This window comes from Alexandromys fortis, unplaced genomic scaffold (assembly GCF_014885135.2).
Source record: "Alexandromys fortis isolate MF-2015 unplaced genomic scaffold, M_Fortis_MF-2015_v1.1 scaffold_243, whole genome shotgun sequence".
Taxonomy (NCBI): domain Eukaryota; kingdom Metazoa; phylum Chordata; class Mammalia; order Rodentia; family Cricetidae; genus Alexandromys; species Alexandromys fortis.
In genome coordinates, this window is record NW_026068121.1 from 703,993 (window position 1) to 722,146 (window position 18,154).

Consider the following 18,154-nt stretch of genomic DNA (forward strand, 5'->3'; position numbering starts at 1 on the left):
GGCTTCTTAGAGGGCTTTAGTACTGGGCTTTGAGAATTGGGTAGGAGTTGCTTAGGCCTCATAGCCTGTTGGCCGGATTATAGAACATTCCAGAGGGCCAGGCTTAAGCTGTCACCTTCCTTGGTTGTTTCCTCTTTCAAACTCAGGACCTGTCCCAATCATTCTGCTCTTCAGTGTCCTTCCTTCCCTTCCCCAGCCTCTCAGTAGCCTGCACGGCTGATGAGCCCCAAACACTTTATCTCCACCTCCCGAGTGCTGACCTCCTACATTTGCCACCATGCCTGGGTCTTAATGCAGGTGCTGGGATTCGAACTAAGGTCCTCGTACTCTTCCACGGCGCTTTACCCGCTGAGCCCTTTCCTCAGTGCTGTGTGACCTCAGAGGACATCCCAGCCCATCCCTCCCTCCCTTGGGTGGCATCAAGAACCAGTCCACACTGAGGTCGGACGAATCTTCCTTTAATACAAAGTCGGTTTATCTACATACAGGGGCGGTGCCCACTGCTTCTGCCCAAAAAACTGGCGTGGACAGAGCTGACCCGCTCTACAGTTGCTCCAGGGGGTCGAATGCCCCCAAGTGTCCTGCAGTCCTGGGGACCAGGTCCTCCATGCAGGGTACGGAGCCCACGAGTGGACGAGGATGCTCCTGGCGGCTGGGCTAGACCAGTGTCCTCGGTGGCCCGACTGCCCCCAGCTTCACCCTCTGTATCTGATATGTCTGAAGATTGATTTAAAAAAAAAAATAAAGAGGGAAAACAAGAACTAAGAGTGTGCCACTCACACGGGGACGAGGGACACGTCGCGGGCTCAGTCCCACGCTCGCACGTAACTGCCACACGACAAGCTGACTGAAAAAATAGGCCTCCCATGGAGGCACACATGGTGATCTTGTTTGTTTTTCAAAGTTTTGACCGGCACGATTTTGTTTCTTCTTTTAAAAAAAATGAGGAAAAAAATATACACTATTAAAAAAAAAAAAAAGAAAGAAAGAAAGAAGAAAGAAAAGTCCCCGCCAGGCAGGCAGGGAGCATGGGGCAGAGCTCGGCCTGCCGGCAGCGGGGAGCAGCAGCCGCACCCTCTTCACTCTTTCCCCTACCCCCCGCCCTGGAACCTCGTTTGTGCCGAGTTCGAGTTCGGAAGGCAGCGGCTGGGCCCCGCAACGCCGGGCCTCCTGCCCTGCGGGGCCTGGGTCACTTCTGGGCGCATTGCGCAGGCTCTGGCGTCGGGCAGGGCCCATGGCTTATGTTGCATAATGGTCAAAGCTGCCCAGGTATTCCAGCGCCGCCTGGAAGCAGAACTGGTACTCGTCCTGCGGGGCAGAGGAGAAACTGAAGCACCTGCTCCAGAGACACAGGGTTCCCCGAGCAGTAGCAGGGTCCTCCCCAGGGCCTGCAGCCTCATCCTCCCCTGGCCTGCTGTGGATGTTACTTCAGTTATGAAGAAGAAGGCGGTCACACACGTTCCCCGCTGACTTTAACTGTGTTAAGGCGTGTCACACGCGTTCCTGCTGACTTTAATTATGCAAACATATGTTGCATGTGTTTCACCTTGTCAACCTAAGGCACCTGATTGGTCTGATAAGAAGCTGAATGGGCAATAGCTAGGCGGGAGGGGTAGGCGGGACTGGGCTGGCAGAGAGGGGAGAAGAAAGAGGAAGAGAAGGAAGGAGAAAGGAGGGACACGCCCAGGGCCAGAAGCCAAGAGGTTAACCAGCGGCCAGCTGGACTGAGAAGCAGGGAAAGAACACGGAAGAAAGGTAACAGCCCTGGATCGAAACAAAGATGAGGAGAAACAGGTTAAGCTGTAAGAGCAAGAAATGAAAATAAAGCCTAGCATATTTATGACTAATATTAAGTCTCTGGAAGCTGGCTGGTGATCCCCCCCCCCATAAAAGCCTGGTATAGGCCTCAGTTTCCCCAACTGTACACAAATATCACTAGATTCAAGATCTGTGACCCAGAGGCAGACACCTGACCAACCCCAAGTCTGCAGGGCTGTGGAACAGGCCTGAGGGGAGCAGAGGGAACGTCTCGGGCACGGCCCCATACCTCCGTCTGCACCATGGCGGGCCTCTGGGTCCGAAGCACCTTCACTGTCTGGAAAATATCCACCACGCCCTCATACCGCATCCGCTCCAGCACGATGCTCAGGGTGATGAACACGCCTGTCCTGCCCACTCCAGCACTGCATGGAAGCAGATGGGGGTCACACGGGCACTGGTCCCCAGACCCCCACACCTGAGCTCCTTTGTGCACTCACCTGCAGTGCACCGAGATGGGCCCGTCCTGGCCAAACTGCTCCTTGGTCTTATGCACTTGGCCGATGAAGTCGATGAAGCCTTCACCTGACTTAGGCGCGCCCTGCTCCGGCCAGTCCGTGAACTGGAACTGTCTAACGGTCCGGGACTGGCCATCCTGGGAGGGAGAGCCAGTCACAAACCCCTTCTGCATCTAACGGTGTCTTCCACAGAGACAATGTGATCATTGCCACGAGAGCCTTTGTTATCCAACGTCCAAGATGCCACCTTCTATGAATGCCGGCTGCCCACACAGCCGATCACAGCACAACTCCCAGAGCTGACGGTGATCGCTAAAATCCACAATAGCTCCCAGCAGTGCCAAGCTGCTCCCACCCTGGTGAAGACGCCTCCTGAATACTGCCCCAGCCTCTGCTGCGCCCCACTCACCCGGGCATCTGTGACCTTGAACTCGCGGAGGATGTACTGGGGCATATTGTACTCTGCCATTGGGTCCACCACAAAGTACTGGTAGCGGGCAGAGCGCTCGGCGGGCCAGTACTGGTGGCATTTCTCCTGTGGGGGGGGGCCGAGGGCAGGGTCAGAGGCATGGTCCTGCAGGGACCTCCCTGGGGGCCCCAGGCACACTCACCCGGCCCATCTCCCGGAGCTTGGTGAGCATTACGACAATGGTGGAGTTGTTCTCCCACAGCGCGCGCCAGAAGTCCTCCGTGGTCTCTGCCAGCGGCCCCTGCGTCGCAATGTAGGCTTTCTGCTGCCTGGGGCGGGGTGGCAAGCATGGGGTCAGCCTCCAGGGGAGGCACACTGCGAGACACACGTCCTCCGTCCACTCTCCAAAGCCATCAGACATACTCAGCTGTGACAGCGTCCCCTCACCCTAGCCAGGGCGCCACCTCTCGGAACTATAGACTCTGTGGAGCCATGGGTGCTAGCAGCCAGACCGGGGCCATCTGGACAAGCAGCCAGAGCTCCAGCTCAGCTCCAGGTCAGACGTCAGCTCAGTGTCACCGAGGGGACTCTGGGCTCTAACTCCCGCAATGACCAGGCCAGGTGTGGGGACATGGAGGCGGCTCAGTGGGCAGAGAGCTGGCTGAGCGCGTGGGGACCTGAGTTCAATTCTCGGTTCTGGGACACAGCAACAAACCATCCTGGTGGTCACTGCTCAAGTGTGGTGTCTAAGCAAAACCAGCCCCACAGGCTCAGGTCCCCAACAGGTGCATGTGCCGCAGAGCTGGGTTCTGAGGGTTCAGGGGCCCAGGGCTCTCTGTCTCTCATTTGCAGTTAAGACGTGAGCTACTCCAGCATCCTGCCTGCCTGCTTGCTTGCCGCCACGATGGACTGACCCCCGGAACCCTGAGCCCCAAATAAACTTTCTTCTTTAAACTGCCCTGGCGTCCATCACAGCAACAGGACAGTAACTAAGGCAGCTCGTAGAACCTACTTGGGGAGTTTCAGATGCCCTGGCTCACTAAAGAACGTGCCTAGGAAAAGACGCAGCATACAACCAAAAAAACAAACAAACAAACAAACAAAACCCCAAAATCAAAGCTAGGCAAATCAAAGCCAGGCAGTGCAGGCTGGGGACAGAGGCCAGGACAGGGGGCGAGGGCGGGGGCGAGGCGGCCCCTGGAGGCCCCAGCGCACCTGTAGCCGTCAATGAAGCTGGCATTGATGTAGTCGGAGCCCTCGACGCCGCGGATGGGCTGCAGGCACACGCGCGAGCTCTCGTATGGCAGGATGTTCACCAGGCGGTTCTTAAACTTGTTGCAAGGCAGGCTGGCGGTGACGAAGCGCGAAGTGTGTGCCTTGGAGCTGGCGAGCCTCTGTGGGGACAAGAGGCGGGGCGGTCAGGACAACAGTTAGGGGGCCACAGGGGGACCCCACCTTATTGATTGTATGTATAAGGTGAATGCGGAGGTCAGAGGCCCACCCGTGGGTCCTGGGGCCCAAGCGCAGGGTGACAGACCTTGAACTCCAGCTCCATGCCCGTGACGTGCTCGCCAGGCTCCACCTGGGCCAGCTTCTGGATGTAGGTGTAGAGACTGCGCGCGGGGACCTCGGTGTTGCCACAGCCCACAGCCTCCAGCAGAGCTTCGTGGATGAAGCTGTACTGATCCTCCGTCTGCACCATGTAGTTCCGCTGTGACCGCATGAGCGTCACATGCCCATACACGTCCACCGTCTTCTCAGTCTTGATGCGCTCCAGCATGGCGTCGATGACAATGAAGCAGCCAGTGCGGCCCACGCCCGCACTGTGGGGACAGATGCCAAGGTCAGGACACAGGGCAGGACGGGACAAGCCGGGCAGGGGACAAGCCGAGGCTGCTCTGTGCACACCTGCAGTGGACCACAATGGGGCCCGCATCAGGCGGGTTGCAGGTCTTGACTCTGCGCAGGAATGCCAGGAAGGGAGTGGGGTACTCGGGCACTCCGTGGTCCGGCCATGCTGTGAATTGGAAATGGCGCACCTCACGCTTCTCGCTCGAGCCATTCTGGGAACAGAGGGAAAGCAATCTGTCACCATGGGCCCACACTTCCCTGGTTTAGGGGCTTTTACACTGTGCCCACATCACACTGACCACAGCCTGGGGTCACTCAGCCCCCCCCCAATTCCCTTCCCTCACCCCAAAATGCACTAACCCCATGCTGACTCCAGGAGTCTCCCATCCTGCTCCCAGGGCCTGCAGCTCCCCGAGCACAGCCCTTCCATATCCCCCTCCCTCAGAGTCAAAGCAATCCGTGTCCCCTCTGCAGCTCAGCCCTGCCCGACCCTGCACACCCTCCACGTTTCTCCAATGCTGGGACTCCCAGACCTGCAGCCCTCCCACACACGACGTCCCTCCCTGTGCTCTACAGTCACACCCATTATACAGGGGAAGGACGCTAGTGATTGCGGCCCTGGGGGTTCACGGTGCTCCTTCCTGCCCCACAGCAAACACGCAGTACACTGCGCCATGATCCAACAACTGGACTGAGCGGATTCAGCTACACACCAAGGGCGGCCATCATTTAAGATGTGCACGGACAGAGATCTGACTGTGTCCTTTCCTGTCAGGACAGGACTCATGGGTGGCAGAACCCAATCAGCTCAGAGGCAGGCAGGGCACACCACACTGCCAAGCCGGGCTTGGCCTTGTCCCGCTGTGGCGGCGGGAGTGTTGTCAGCCGGGGACACACTCATCTTTCTGTGCAACGCTTCTCCTACCCAGCCCGCACCTTGTGTAGGGAAAAGGTCCTGACGCAGAAGGTGGCCAGCTCCATGGTGTCCAGCAGGGTGACCTGGATGAAGCCGTAAGTCTCTGTACCTCGGTTAGGCCAGTACTGGTCACATTTGATCTGTGTTGGGATGAGGGGAGGTGGGTGAGGAAGGGCAGTGGCCAGTGCCCTGGGTACCGTGGGCAGGTGATGAGGGGAGGTGGGTGAGGAAGGGCGGTGGCCAGTGCCCTGGATACCGTGGGCAGGTGCTGCCCGTGGTCCTCACCCGTGACTTCTCCTCCAGCCGCGTCATCATGACCACAGTGGCCGACCGCTGCTCCCACACCATCCGCCAGAAGTCCCCAAAGGTCTCGGGCAGGGGCCCCTGTGTGGCGATGTATGCGTTCTGCCGACGGTAGCCGTCCACATAGTTGGCGTTGATGTAATCACTACCCACGATGCCTGCAGCCGGGCAGGGTACCAGAGACAGCTTTGTGGGAGCTGCCCAACTCAACCTCTGACCCGATGCACTCTGGGCCACTGTGGGGATGGCCCTCTGTGCTGGCCCGGCAGCCACCTGGGACTGGATCTTTCTCTGCTGGACCCACTGTGGCAGTCAGTTTCTCCTGTCTGCCACACGCCTGTTACTATGGTACCCTCCCCCACAATGTGACAACCCAGAGTGGACAGAGGCTGACATAGACATGTGCAGCCCCTCCCCCACCTTCAAGGGGCTGCAGGATGACACGGGAGTGGTCGTAGGCGATGACGTTGGCGTAACGGTTCTTCGGCTTGTTGGCCTCCAGGTTTGAATGTTCCCAGGTGAACTGCTGCCCAGGGTCGATGGACTGCAGGGGGAGGGCAGGCTCAGGACTGGCAGGGCTGGGGGGCTGGAGCATAGGTCAGGAAGGCCCTGCTGTAACCCCAGCTCACCTCGTATTCCTGCGAGAGCTTGAGGCTGTCGTTGGCTTTAAGTCTCTCCATGTGCTCCGCCATGTCTGCGATGGGGATGGGCGGGTGGCTGAGCATGCCTGTCGGGAGACGGACGGCTGAGGGTCAGTGGGCAAGATGGAGGATAATGTACTGGTCCCCACACTGCCCAGGGCTCCAAGGTCCTAAATGTCTTGGGCCAGAGACAGAGAAGCAAAGGCAGCTGATGCGGCTCAGAAACATGGTGCCTGGGTGTTGCCCTCCCTAAGACCAGAGGGGCCGAGCAGTCCTCCAAAAGAGCACACTGTGTTATGTGCATGCGCTGGGCTGTCCCTGTTTTCCCGGGGCCTGAAGGAGGCTGGGTCTGGTGCTCTGGTGTGGAATCCAATCTGCAGTCCAGGCCCTGCCAGTGCCGGCCAGGAGAGCTCTTCTTTTAGCTTTGATCCTGAGTGGTTGTGTCCCCCTTCCTCACACTGACCTGCCGAGGGGCAAGGGAGCTATACGGGCCCTGTTAGGAGCTTTCGGGGATTCTCACTAGAGTCTGAATGTCTGCTATGAACTAGCTCAGAACTGGACCTTAGGGCGATGTGAGACTCTGGGCATTTGGAAGAACACAGCAGATGTCAGTTAGACTCAAACTCAAAACCCTTGCTGGCTGGAGCTCATGATGGGGGCGAGCGAGCGGGAAGAGGGAGAGGGAGAGGGAGAGGGAGAGGGAGAGGGAGAGGGAGAGGGAGAGGGAGAGAGAGAGAGAGAGAGAGAGAGAGAGAGAGAGAGAGAGAGGTGTGGAGCACGCCTTTAATCCAAGCACTCAAGAGGCAGAGGCAGTGGATCAATGCGTTCATGGTCGCCTGGTCTACACAGCAAGTTCCAGGACAGCCAGGACTGTTACACAGAGGAACCCTAACTCGAAAAAAAGTGCGTGCACAGCACAGGTGCCACAGAAGTCCCAGAGTGCACTGCAGGGCAGGGGCAGTCAGTCAAACACGAGGCTGCCCACTCGGTAAGAAGCATCTGACGATGGGGCCTGCAGAAGTCTGAGGCCACAGAGGGAAGCTTAGGGCTCGGCAGGTGCGAGGACACCTCCAAAGGCCTGTGTGGGAAATGGCCAGGATGACCCTTGAAACCCTACCCTCGGGTAGGGGCACAAAACTGCAGCTCTCCTGCCCAATCCACTGTTTTCTTTTGACTTTTTAGGCCTCCACATAACTAGTAACTGACCTCACTTGGTGATGAGAGCCCAGGGTGCAGGAGGCCGCAGCAAAGCAGCCCCACCCAGCCGCCCCCAACCCCAGGGCCAGCACACACCTGGTGTCTGGAAGTTGATTCGCCGCATTTCCACAGGGTCCTTGGGGTGATGCGGGGCGAGGTCAGCATTGTTCAGCAGGCATTTGGTGCGGGGCTCAGAGTCCTTGCGTTTACTTCACGGAGAGTAAGTGGGACAGACGGCCGGGGGTCAGCACACGCACAGCAGAGGGTGCCCCTCAGGGGTGTGAGACTCGGGGGAAGGGGCCACTACACTCAACACTAATCCCACAGCACCTTGATCCCACACTGAGCCTTAACCTCGGTCTAGCAAAGCCCCACATGCCGACAGAGCCTCAATCCCAGATGAAGGCTGATTTCATCTGGGGTCCCAATCAGGACTGAGCCCAGCTCCTCCCACCGTCGCCCACCTGCCTCAGACTGGTCCTCACCTGTCAGGTTTGCTGTCCGCAGGCCAGAGGAGGTTAAAGAAGAGAAGAGAAGACCACGTGAGAGCGTGCAGTGCTGTGACTACAGTGGCCTCGCGACCCTGCTGACCCTCAGTCTCTGGCAAATGAGGGCTTGCCGTTCATGTCTGGACCCCACTCCGAGGCTCACCACGGCTCTCTGGGGAAGGTGTGGTGGGCCCTCACCTGTGGGATGTGTAGTGGTCCTGCCCCTCACGCTGCCTGCGAGGCCCCCTCCCCCCGCCTCCTGCCAGCCACAGGGCTCACTTCTTGTACAGCAGGATGGCGATCACGATGCAAATGATGAAGACCACAGCCAGCACGGGCCCGATCACCCAGATGAGACCTTCCTCACCGTCCACAATGGGCTGGGGGTCGGGGTTGTCCAGCTGGAACGGGTCTGAGAAGGGACTGGCTGCAAATGTCTGCAGGGGAGCGGCAGGAGGGCTGCCATCAGGACTGGCCACACACTGGTCTGCCGCCTTTTGCCTTCCCGACTCCCTCTGCTTCTCCTGAGCCCACGAGTGATGGGGATGATGGGATACCTTTTCTGGAGTGCTCCTACTCATCCTTCAAAGCCCCTGCTCCCAGGGTCCTTCTTTCTAAAGAATAAGCTCTTGGGTCCCCCTCTGACAAGTCCCTCCCTCTTTCCAGGACTGACCAATTGGGAGCTGATGAGGTCTATGCTTGGCTTCAGGGATCAATTTAGGTCAACCTCACTGAGAGGTCCCCTTGTCCATCAGCTTAGTGGGGTGACTGGGGCAAGCCAAAGTCCTCTGTGTCCCCATTCCCACATCTACTTCCAGGCTGGTGGCCAGGCCTAGCTGGGATGTGGGCAGGCACCATGGAGGACTTACAGGCTCGTTCTTCTGCAACACAGCAAGCACAAAGAGGACGTAGCGGTGGCCTGGCTCCAAGCCGCGGTTGTCAAAACCGCCATATTGCTTCTGGTTCCCTGGATGGAAGACGGCTGGCAGGATGGAGAAACGGGCAGCAATGTAGGGCCGGGGCACTTCCAGCTGGCGTGAGTGGCGCAGGCTGCGCCTCTGCAGCCGGGAGATGTCCTGGATGAGCTGCGGAGACAGGGGCGTGGAGGCTCAGTGCTGGGTGCGCCACAGCCTGGTTGTGAGCAGGCCTGGGAGAGGAGAGCGCTGGCCTCACCTCTTCCAGATCCATGTCCTCAGGACTACCCATCAGGATCGGAAACTGGCTGCCACGAGTCTTGCGCAACGGGACCATCACAATGAAGTAGTTCCTGTGGAGAAGTTTGGTGGTATGTGTCCCTTGTCCACGTAGCACCCACGACTCCGCATCCCGGTTTGGGGCCACATGCCTTCTGCTAACTTCATGGTGTTCTAGTTCTCGAACTCCTGTGTACCCCTCAAAGTCCAAGTTTCAGTGCCCATATGCTCTTAAATCCATTTTCCCCTGCTCCCAGGAGCACTTCTAGTTCCTCGCTGGGGGCTTCTAGTCAGGCCCCCATCAGTCTGGAAGCACAGAATCAAATCCTCACAGAGGCGCTAAGCCTACCCAGTGAAGGGTCAGGCTCTGTGGGGACAGTGTCATGGGGCAGGCTGACTGACCCGTCATTTCAGTAAGGGAGAAAAGTGAGGCAGAGCCTGTGTGGGGACAGCAAAGAACCGGGTCATGCGGGGAAGGGAGGCGTACTGCACGGTCACAGGGCTCTGGCCGTCGGGCAGGTAGACCACGATGAAGCCGTCATTGTCGGGCTTCGGGGCGACACTAGGTTTGCCACTGAGCATGTTGAAGGCAGTCCTGGCGGTGACGGTCTGCTGCAGGCCACCCAAGCTGCTGCCACGATTGGTGAGCACGAAGTTATAGAAGGTGTGTGGCTTGAGGTGCGTGATCAGCTTCTTGGTGGTGCGGCCATCCACGTCCAGTGTGAGCCCGTTGTACTGGATCTGTGGGCGGGGCCCCCGTGGGCGGGGCTGGCTCAGCGGGGCAGCTCACAGCCTGTTGACCCCAGTGTAGCCACAACCTCAGAATGCTCACCATGAGCTCAGGCTGGCTGTCCCGAGAACCCAGGCAGAGTGCCGACATCCTCCCAAGCCTGACTGAGCTCTGGTCCTACACTGAACTTCACATCCAACTAAGCCTTGATCCATGGCCAAACTACAATCTCCACTAAGCCCTGAAGCCAGTCTGACGACCAACCCAATTGTCCCAGGCCATCCCTAACGCTAAACCCCAACCCTAGCTGGGCCTCAAGCCCACAAGAAATCCTGGCTGCAGGCAGACTGAGCTTCAACCCGAGGTGAGCCCTATCACCGACTGAGCCTCGATCCCAGGCAGAGGCCCAACACTGACTGATCCTCTTCAGTCTCAAATCTGCTCAGATCCCAGACTCTTCCTTAACCCAATCTCAAACTTAAAGGTGATTCCTGAGCTTAGACAGAGCATCACCGAATCCCGACCTCAGTTGGCTTTGCCAGCTGATTCCAGCCAGAGCCTGGGTGTCTCCCGCCCTGCTCTCACTGTGGTACCTTATAGGGCGTGGGCGAGTTGTAGTTGTCAGGGAACTCCCAGCTCAGCAACACTGACGTCTTCATGATCATTTTCACCCTGAAGTTCTTGGGGGAGACTGCAGGCGGCGGCAAGCGGGGAGAGAAAGAAGAGAGACCAAGTAAGCGCTGAGCCAGAACCAAGGGGCCCTTGGGGCGGCCCCTGTCGTCCCTGCGGTACGCTGTGCCCTCGGCCTTCCTGCCTGGCCCGGCCCTGCCTGCCCTGTCCCCAGTGCCTGCTGCTGCAGAGACGACGCCGCTGCGGAGAGAAGCGGGAGGGGCGTGGCCGCCGAGCCGCATCCCACCTGTGCCAACCGGAGCCTCGGGCGCCTGGGCTGAGTCCGTGGAGGCCGAGACTTACCTGCGGGGAGGGGCGGGCCGGGGCGGCGCCTACCTGGGTCCCGCGCGAGACTGTAGCGCAGCGGGGGTGAGAAGGGGCCCGGGCCGCGGCGCGTGTGCGCTCGCACGCGCAGCTCGTAGGCCGTCTCCGGCCGCAGCCCCTGCAGAGTGAGCGCCGTCTCCGCCCCCGGCTCGGCCGCCGCCGCCAGCTCCGTTTCGGTCGCGGGCCCCGGGGCGCCAGCCTCCCGGACGGACACCGTGTACTTGATGATGGCGCCGTTGCGCTCGGCGGGCACGGGCGGCAGCCAGCGCAGCAGCACAGAGCCCGCGGACGCGTTGCCCGCGGCGCCCAGGATCTGCGGGAAGCCGCGCGGGGCGTCCTCGGGGATGCTCAGCGCCGCCGCCGCCTCTTCTCCCAGCCCCGCGCGTCCGCGCGCCGCCAGCCGAAACACGTAGGTGGCGCCCTTGTGTGCAGGCGCTGCGAACCGCCGCTCCCACGCCGCTAGTTCCAGCGTGGCCGGTGCCGCGTCTTCACGCCCAAACTGCAGGCGGTAGCCGAGCACAGGGTCCTCAGCCACTTCCGCGGGGGGCTCCCAGCGCGCCAGCAGGCTGCCCTCGGGGGTCTGCTGCACCGACAGGGTGGGGCGGCCCAGCACTGCAGGGAGAGATGGTCAGCTGTCCCCGCGGCCAAAGCCAGGCCCGTGCCTCAGCCGGTCTCTCAGCCCCTCCACCCTGACCATGCCCTCAGTTCCTTACTGGGGAATCCTAAATGGGGCTCCACCCTGACCATGCCCCCCAGACCTTAAGGTCTAGCAATATTTATTTATTTATTTATTTTATAGTTTTTCGAGACAGGGTTTCTCTGTAGCTTTGGAGCCTGTCCTGGAACTCCCTTTGTAGACCAGGCTGGTCTCGAACTCACAGAGATCCACCTGCCTCTGCCTCCCAAGTGCTGGGATTAAAGGCGTGCGCCACCACCGCCCAGCTAAGGTCTAGTTCTTAAAGATGCATTTTAGCAAGGACTTTTAAGCAAAGGCTTAAATTCCAGGTTGGGGCACGAGGACATCTCTCGAGCATCCTTTCAGCACTGGAAGCCTGACTCCCACACTGCTGCTGAGAGACAGCCAAATAAGTAGTGTCCAGGCAGAGGGCTGGACGAGGACAGAGACAGGCACCGGTTGGCAGTGTCTGGAACCTGGAACCTCCGAGAAAAGCCCATGCCTTTCCTCTCTTGGTCCCACTGGCCTGGTATGTCTTTACACTATATAGGCTTGAGAATCATGGGGACTGCTCTGGGCCTGTACCTGCTCCCTTGGTCACCACCACCTTCGGCTTGCTGCGAGCGCCATCGCCTTTCATGGTGTACGCGGCTACTGTGATAGAGTAAGCAGTCTCAGGCTGTAGGTTTGTGATCACCATTTCCTGTGAGTGTGGACGGGAGGGGGTATCAGCCATGGGGCAGGCTGCTCACCCTCTCCCTAAGACAAAAACGGGACGTGGGCAGACACACTGGTGAGCACATGCACAGATCACAGCATGCAGCGACCACACCCTGTCAACTGCACACATCCTGGGCCAGGCTGTTACCAACAGGTCCTCAGAGCCACCAGAGTGCATGAGCAGCCATCTCAAGGGCTCCCCCAGTTCTGTAAAGCCAATGAAGTCTTCCCCAGGCCCTCATTCCCTCAGCTCCAGTCACAGGGTGTCCTGGGCGCCCCAGGCCTTGGCATGGCTTGGCCTCCTTGAGCCCACTGAACTCTTAGAGATGCCCTAACCAACTTAAGAAATGCAGTTACGCTAGCTGGAGTTTTGAAAGTCACTTGTGAACCGCAGCCATCTCATGCTAAGATGCAAACTGCAGACTTCAAGTCAACAGTTGCAGAGGTGCAGGACTGGAGTGGGAGTCTGGTGCAGGCTGTGCAGTGAGGCCTGTGTCAGACACAACCCCGCAGCAGAACACCTCTCCTTCCCGGACCACCCTGTGCCTGGCCCCCTCTCCTATCCAGGTGACAGTGTGACACCGTGCTGGGATACAATTCGTTCACACCATACCCCAAACAGTGGACGTTCGAACACATTGGGTCCTGTTGCCCCCTTCCTGGGGACTTTGGTCAGCCTTGGCCACCAACCCTCCTGAGCCCACAGCATAAGATCTGTCAACTCTATAGTGGTGACTGACATGTCTTGCACAGAACCTATGCACACATGCAGTGTGTATTCTTGTAAGCAGGGGCGCACGCGTACACACACACACAGCATGCCTGGCTGCAGAGTCCTCAGGAGCACAGGAGTGGGGGATGGGACAGAACACAGGCAGGAAGGACAGAGGGCGTCCCCTGGAGCCGGAGAGAGACCTCTGCAAGCCCCAGCCAGGTCAGAGGCAACTTTAGACCTTATGCGGAGCCCTTGTCTCCTGTCAATCTGACTGAGCAGCCCAGAGACAGGCAGTGCCAATTCCACACGGCTCTGAGGTGGCAGCCTGGCAGCTGTCCTTCCCCACCCTGGGTCCGTCAGAAACTATGGAGGGCACAGTGAGGGACACAGGAGGAGCCCGGGGCACCACGGGCGTGCAGACTGCACAGTGCGGATGGCAGGTGGCTCGGAAGACTACTCACGTATTCGGCAGTGTCGTCCATCTCCCACTGAGCGGGAGGCGGTGGTGAGGAAGAGAGGAGGGACGTGAGAGGGGGGCCAGCAGTAGAGTGGGGAGTAGAGAGGAAACAGTGCCCAGGCGCCCCTGCCACCCCAGCCGTGTGGCCCACCTGGGCATCTGCCAGCATGATGTCCTTGATGCGCGGTGGCCCGCGGGCCTCAGCGCCTTCCATGCGCACATAGTGGACCTGGTAGCCGCGGATCTGCCCGTGCTGCCGGCCGGGCGTGGGCGAGCGCCACAGCACTCGGATGGCCGTGGCGTTGAGCGCCTCCGCCTCCACCTTCCGCGGGGGCGCGCTGGGCACTGGCGGGCAGGAGGGGGGCGGCGGGGCTGTTACAGGGGCACTAGGCCCCGCCCCGGGCCAGGGTCCTGGGAGTTGCTGGCCCGGGAGGGCGTGGCCCCCTCCAACCCCTACTTTCCCATGACCTGCTGCTGCACCACACAATGACCAACCGCGGTCCCTCTCCTAGGCCCCATTCTTAGCGCTTGTCCCCCTCAGAACTGATACACATTTCTGCAGTCTACAGATGGGGAAACTGAGGCCTGGAAAATGGAATCCGTGATCCCAGGTGATCACAAAGCTGGGACAGGCTGGGCGGTCAGTCCAAACGCATCGTCCCCTGGTCTGCTAGGCTGGGAGCCTTTTTTCTTTTTTCAGCTTGCCATCAGGCCCAAAGCCTCCCTCCCGGCACTGGGCACCGACTGCTATTCACAAGTCCCACGTCCGACGATACTCCGCTCCTAGCGTATCACTAGCCTGCCTGACACAAGGCTTTCCCGCTTCAAGCTACATGGACTCTTGAACAGGCCACCATGGGTATATGTTGGTGGAGGTGGCCGCCTGTCTCCAAGGCAGGATGATGCAGGGCCACCAAGAGTCTAAAACTCAGGTTAAGGAGGCCACCTTAGAGGCGCACCAAGGGAAGAGGGTGCCCCAGGCACAGGGCTACCTGTGGCGAGGCCCCCCAAGATGCAGCTTGCTCCTGGCTTCCTGGCTCCCGCTCTGACCCCAGCCCTGGGTCCGGCCAGGGCCGGTGCTTACCATCTTCGTCGGTGCGGACGACCACGGGCGAGCTCTCGGGCCCTGGTCCCACCTCTGTGTAAGCCACTGCGGTGACACGGTACTCCGTCCATTTCTCCAAAGCTTCCAGAAGGATCTGAGTGGTGGTCGGGGGTATGTTGTTCACCTCCTTGGGGTCCGGGTCCTCTGAGCCCAGCGGTCGGTAGCGGACGCTGTAGCCCACCAGGGCCCCGTTGTGAGTTTCTGGCGGTGGCGGGCGCCAACTTACCAATATGGCCGTGGAGCGCAAGCTGGTGCACTTAACGTCTTGAGGGGGGGCTGACGGTTCTATTGGGGAGAGCGTGGGGGCGGGGAGGTGGGATGGGCAGGGAGGGCAGGGACAGAAGATGGGAAAGAGAAAATAAAAAGATGATAACAAAACAGAACGAACCAAAGAGAAATCGAACCCAAAAGAAGCTGGTGTCAAACAAAGGTGAGATGGGCGGGTTGGCGGGCGGGAGGGCTGGCCAAGAACAGCTGCGCTAGCTGTGTGAGAGATGAGACAACGATCGTGGGGGAGGGGCTTGCCACTGGGCTCCTCTGTGTGCTCCAGACGATCCTACTGTGTGTCATGAGTATAATGCCGGCTTCGTGGAACCGAGAAAACAATTACCGAGCACCCTCTTGGTGCCTGGCATTAGGACGATGACGAAACCAGAATAGAAGCTCCCATGCACTAAGGACCTACTGTCTGCCGGCTCATTTACAGAATAGGGAAATCATTTCCCAGACTCCTACTATGTGTCAGGCTCCACAAGGTTGCTAGGACACTGTCATATCCTTCAGAGAATGGCAGAAGTCTAGTTCCTGCATACCTACTACGGACCAAGCACATGCTGGCCCATAATACACTAAGGGATGTACTTAGCCAGGCACCATGACACGGACTGCAATTGAAGCTCCAGCAACTGAACACCTACTAGGTGCCAGGCACCCCACAGGGCTTAAAAGAATGGGAGCAAAATCACCTATGGCCCCCAGACCTTTTATATGCTGGCGTCATGCCAGGGGGAGAAGTCTACACACAGGGACACACTATGTGCTGGGTGTTTGCCAAGGGGATTAGCAATCAGATATCGGGGTCCTACTATGTTCAAGGCGTCTTAAGACAACAGCAGATTTACTTATTCTCTGGACATCTCCTTCAGGCCTTGCATGTGCTGAAGTATTCTGGGATTAAAGCATACAGTGCTTAAATACTCTTAGCGTTCATCAATTTACTGAACACTTGAGCCCTGAGGCCACCCCACAGCCAACTCCAGACACCACTGTTCCCTTGGCCTCACTCAAAGATGGGTGTCTTGAGCACCTCATGTGCACCTGTGACATGCCAGGTGTCTGACAGAGTAGTAACAGAGGCGCTGCGCACAGCCTGTGAGGGCACCGGTTGTGTGCTGGGCACTGGGCCAGGTCTCTGAATACTGAATACCCACTGTGTGCCAGGGCACCAGGCTAGCACTCCTCACATGGTGAGCACTTAACCCATGTGATGGGTATTACACTACTGCTAAGTCAGAAAGTCAGACTGCAAAAGGTAAATCACCTACTGTGTACCTTCTGTGCTAGGTCTCTACTGAAAAGAAGTCTCCATACTTTAAGCACATACTATGTGCCAGATGCTAGCCTAACAATTCCTGCATATTAAACACCCACTCTGTATAGGGCATTGAGTTAACAGGCTATATATACCAAATACTTAGTGTGCCAGCACTGGGCTAGTAGCACCCATACATTACACTTACTGTATGCCAGGCACTGACTGGGCTAACAGTGACCACACATTAAGTCCCTACTATGTGTCAGATATTACACCAGGGTCTTTACTGAAGAACACATGTTAATACCTACTGTGTGGGCACTGGACTAACGGCTCCCGTGTATTAAACAGCTGCTGTATGCCAGACACTGGAGGAATTGTCTCCATCATTAAGTGTCTACTATGCGTCAAACACGGTCTATTATGCCCCGTGAAGCATTAAGAGTGCTCATGTATTGTCAGGTACTCTTAAGGGCTGTAGCTTAAGCATTTATGGAGTGTCCGTCCATGTTGTAGGGATTTTATTAAATCGAGTTTGAACTTTCACATATGAAGCAGCGACTTTGTGTCAGGTGCCATGATCCGACCCTAGAACGGTGCAGTGCCAGGGCTTTGGCAGGAACTGTGCTGAGCAAACCTGAGCAGAACAATTCCTTTTCAGACCAACATGGCTCAGATACGAGCACCTGTGTGCTGTGTGTTAAACATCAAGCCAACTTCTCCTTTTGTGTGTGTGTGTTTGTTTTTTTGTGTTGTGTGTGTTGAGACAGGGTTTCTCTGTAGCTTTGGTGTCTGTCCTGGAACTAGCTCTTGTAGATCAGGCTGGCCTCGAACTCACAGAGATCTGCCTGCCTCTGCCTCCGAGTGCTCACTGTGTATGAAGAGGCTTGCAGACTGTCAGACCCCAATGTGAGGGATCTACGATGCATCCAGCGTCAGATTCAGCTTGTCTCTGGTGGCTTTCATTTATGATTATATCCTGATCTGTATTTCAACTTCAAACAACCCTAAAGGAGCACCTACTGTGCACTGGGCAGGGCAGTGGAGGGCCACTGTGTGTCTCAAGGGCCCTGGGGAACACTTGCAGCGCTAGTATGAGCCAGAGGCCAGTCTGTGGGAATGACTGACAACACACGCCACGCACCTACTGTGCTGACACTGGCTCTCTGTGGCCTTGTCTCCTTAGCATGGTGAGGGCTCCCACACCAGACTCACAGTCACTCGGTCATCACCTCTGAACCCTTCTTCAGGCCACAGACGGAAACCCAGCTGCTGGGATCGCAGTCCACCTACAGATGTCAGACTCCACCCCAGGTGCTATGCATTAGTTCTGAATTCTCCTGGAAGCCCAGGGCACATCTCATTCTGCAGGCAGTGACCCGCAGTCTTAGGGAGAGCAGGTGCCAACTCAGAGCCCACTCAGATCGCACAGTTCGAACCTAGGCTTGGCTGTCAGTTATGGTGGCCTGGCTTTGAGCTGGGGACCATAGACCTCAGTCTGTGCAGGTGGCAGACAGACGGCTCATGGGCCCGCCCCTGCTGGCAGGGTCACCTGCGTACTTGAGTCTGGCATCTAGTCAGTGTTGCTGTGTGCATCCCCTGACCATGTCAGGACCTAGAATCAATCACAGCTTCATCCTCAAAGATGTTGGCTGCTGTGGGCCTGGGAACGACCTCCAGCTCCCCTTCCTGAACACTGCACAGGAGCCATGGGATGGAGCGGGGCCATTTCTTGACCAGTCACCCCAATCCAAAGTGCCCGGGGGGGGGGGGGGGGGGTCAGGCAGGGATGATGGAAACAAAATAAGCCACTGGGGATGCACTGGAAAGGTTCTTCCGCTGTGAACTGGAAGAAGATAAAGATAAAACCAAACCAAAATAATAAAACCAGAGTGAGGGTGATGGTGGCAATGATGGAAAAAAAATCATAAAAGAAAGACAGACAGACAG

The 18,154-nt window shown here is 58.0% G+C and overlaps 1 protein-coding gene across 11 annotated transcripts in view; it reads right to left on the reverse strand.

The window, feature by feature from the left end:
- Positions 1-437: 437 nt before the first annotated feature.
- Positions 438-18,154, reverse strand: part of Ptprs (protein tyrosine phosphatase receptor type S) — a 58,855-nt gene continuing 41,138 nt past the window's right edge. For 4 of the 11 annotated variants that reach the window (XM_050125226.1, XM_050125219.1, XM_050125220.1 and 1 more), the window contains 23 exons: positions 14,650-14,955; positions 13,717-13,910; positions 12,259-12,376; positions 10,977-11,609; positions 10,598-10,695; positions 9,762-10,015; positions 9,255-9,348; positions 8,951-9,166; positions 8,361-8,518; positions 8,079-8,090; positions 7,690-7,802; positions 6,385-6,482; positions 6,176-6,299; positions 5,738-5,913; positions 5,473-5,592; positions 4,594-4,748; positions 4,223-4,508; positions 3,901-4,079; positions 2,888-3,014; positions 2,686-2,811; positions 2,259-2,413; positions 2,048-2,183; positions 438-1,308 (listed from right to left, as the gene is read on the reverse strand). In XM_050125226.1, the coding sequence (XP_049981183.1) occupies positions 1,240-1,308; positions 2,048-2,183; positions 2,259-2,413; positions 2,686-2,811; positions 2,888-3,014; positions 3,901-4,079; positions 4,223-4,508; positions 4,594-4,748; positions 5,473-5,592; positions 5,738-5,913; positions 6,176-6,299; positions 6,385-6,482; positions 7,690-7,802; positions 8,079-8,090; positions 8,361-8,518; positions 8,951-9,166; positions 9,255-9,348; positions 9,762-10,015; positions 10,598-10,695; positions 10,977-11,609; positions 12,259-12,376; positions 13,717-13,910; positions 14,650-14,955 (3,947 nt within the window). In that variant the 3' untranslated portion in view covers positions 438-1,239. The remainder of the gene's footprint in view (positions 1,309-2,047; positions 2,184-2,258; positions 2,414-2,685; positions 2,812-2,887; positions 3,015-3,900; positions 4,080-4,222; positions 4,509-4,593; positions 4,749-5,472; positions 5,593-5,737; positions 5,914-6,175; positions 6,300-6,384; positions 6,483-7,689; positions 7,803-8,078; positions 8,091-8,360; positions 8,519-8,950; positions 9,167-9,254; positions 9,349-9,761; positions 10,016-10,597; positions 10,696-10,976; positions 11,610-12,258; positions 12,377-13,716; positions 13,911-14,649; positions 14,956-18,154) is intronic. The other 7 variants (XM_050125225.1, XM_050125224.1, XM_050125222.1 and 4 more) reach the window with 7 other exon arrangements.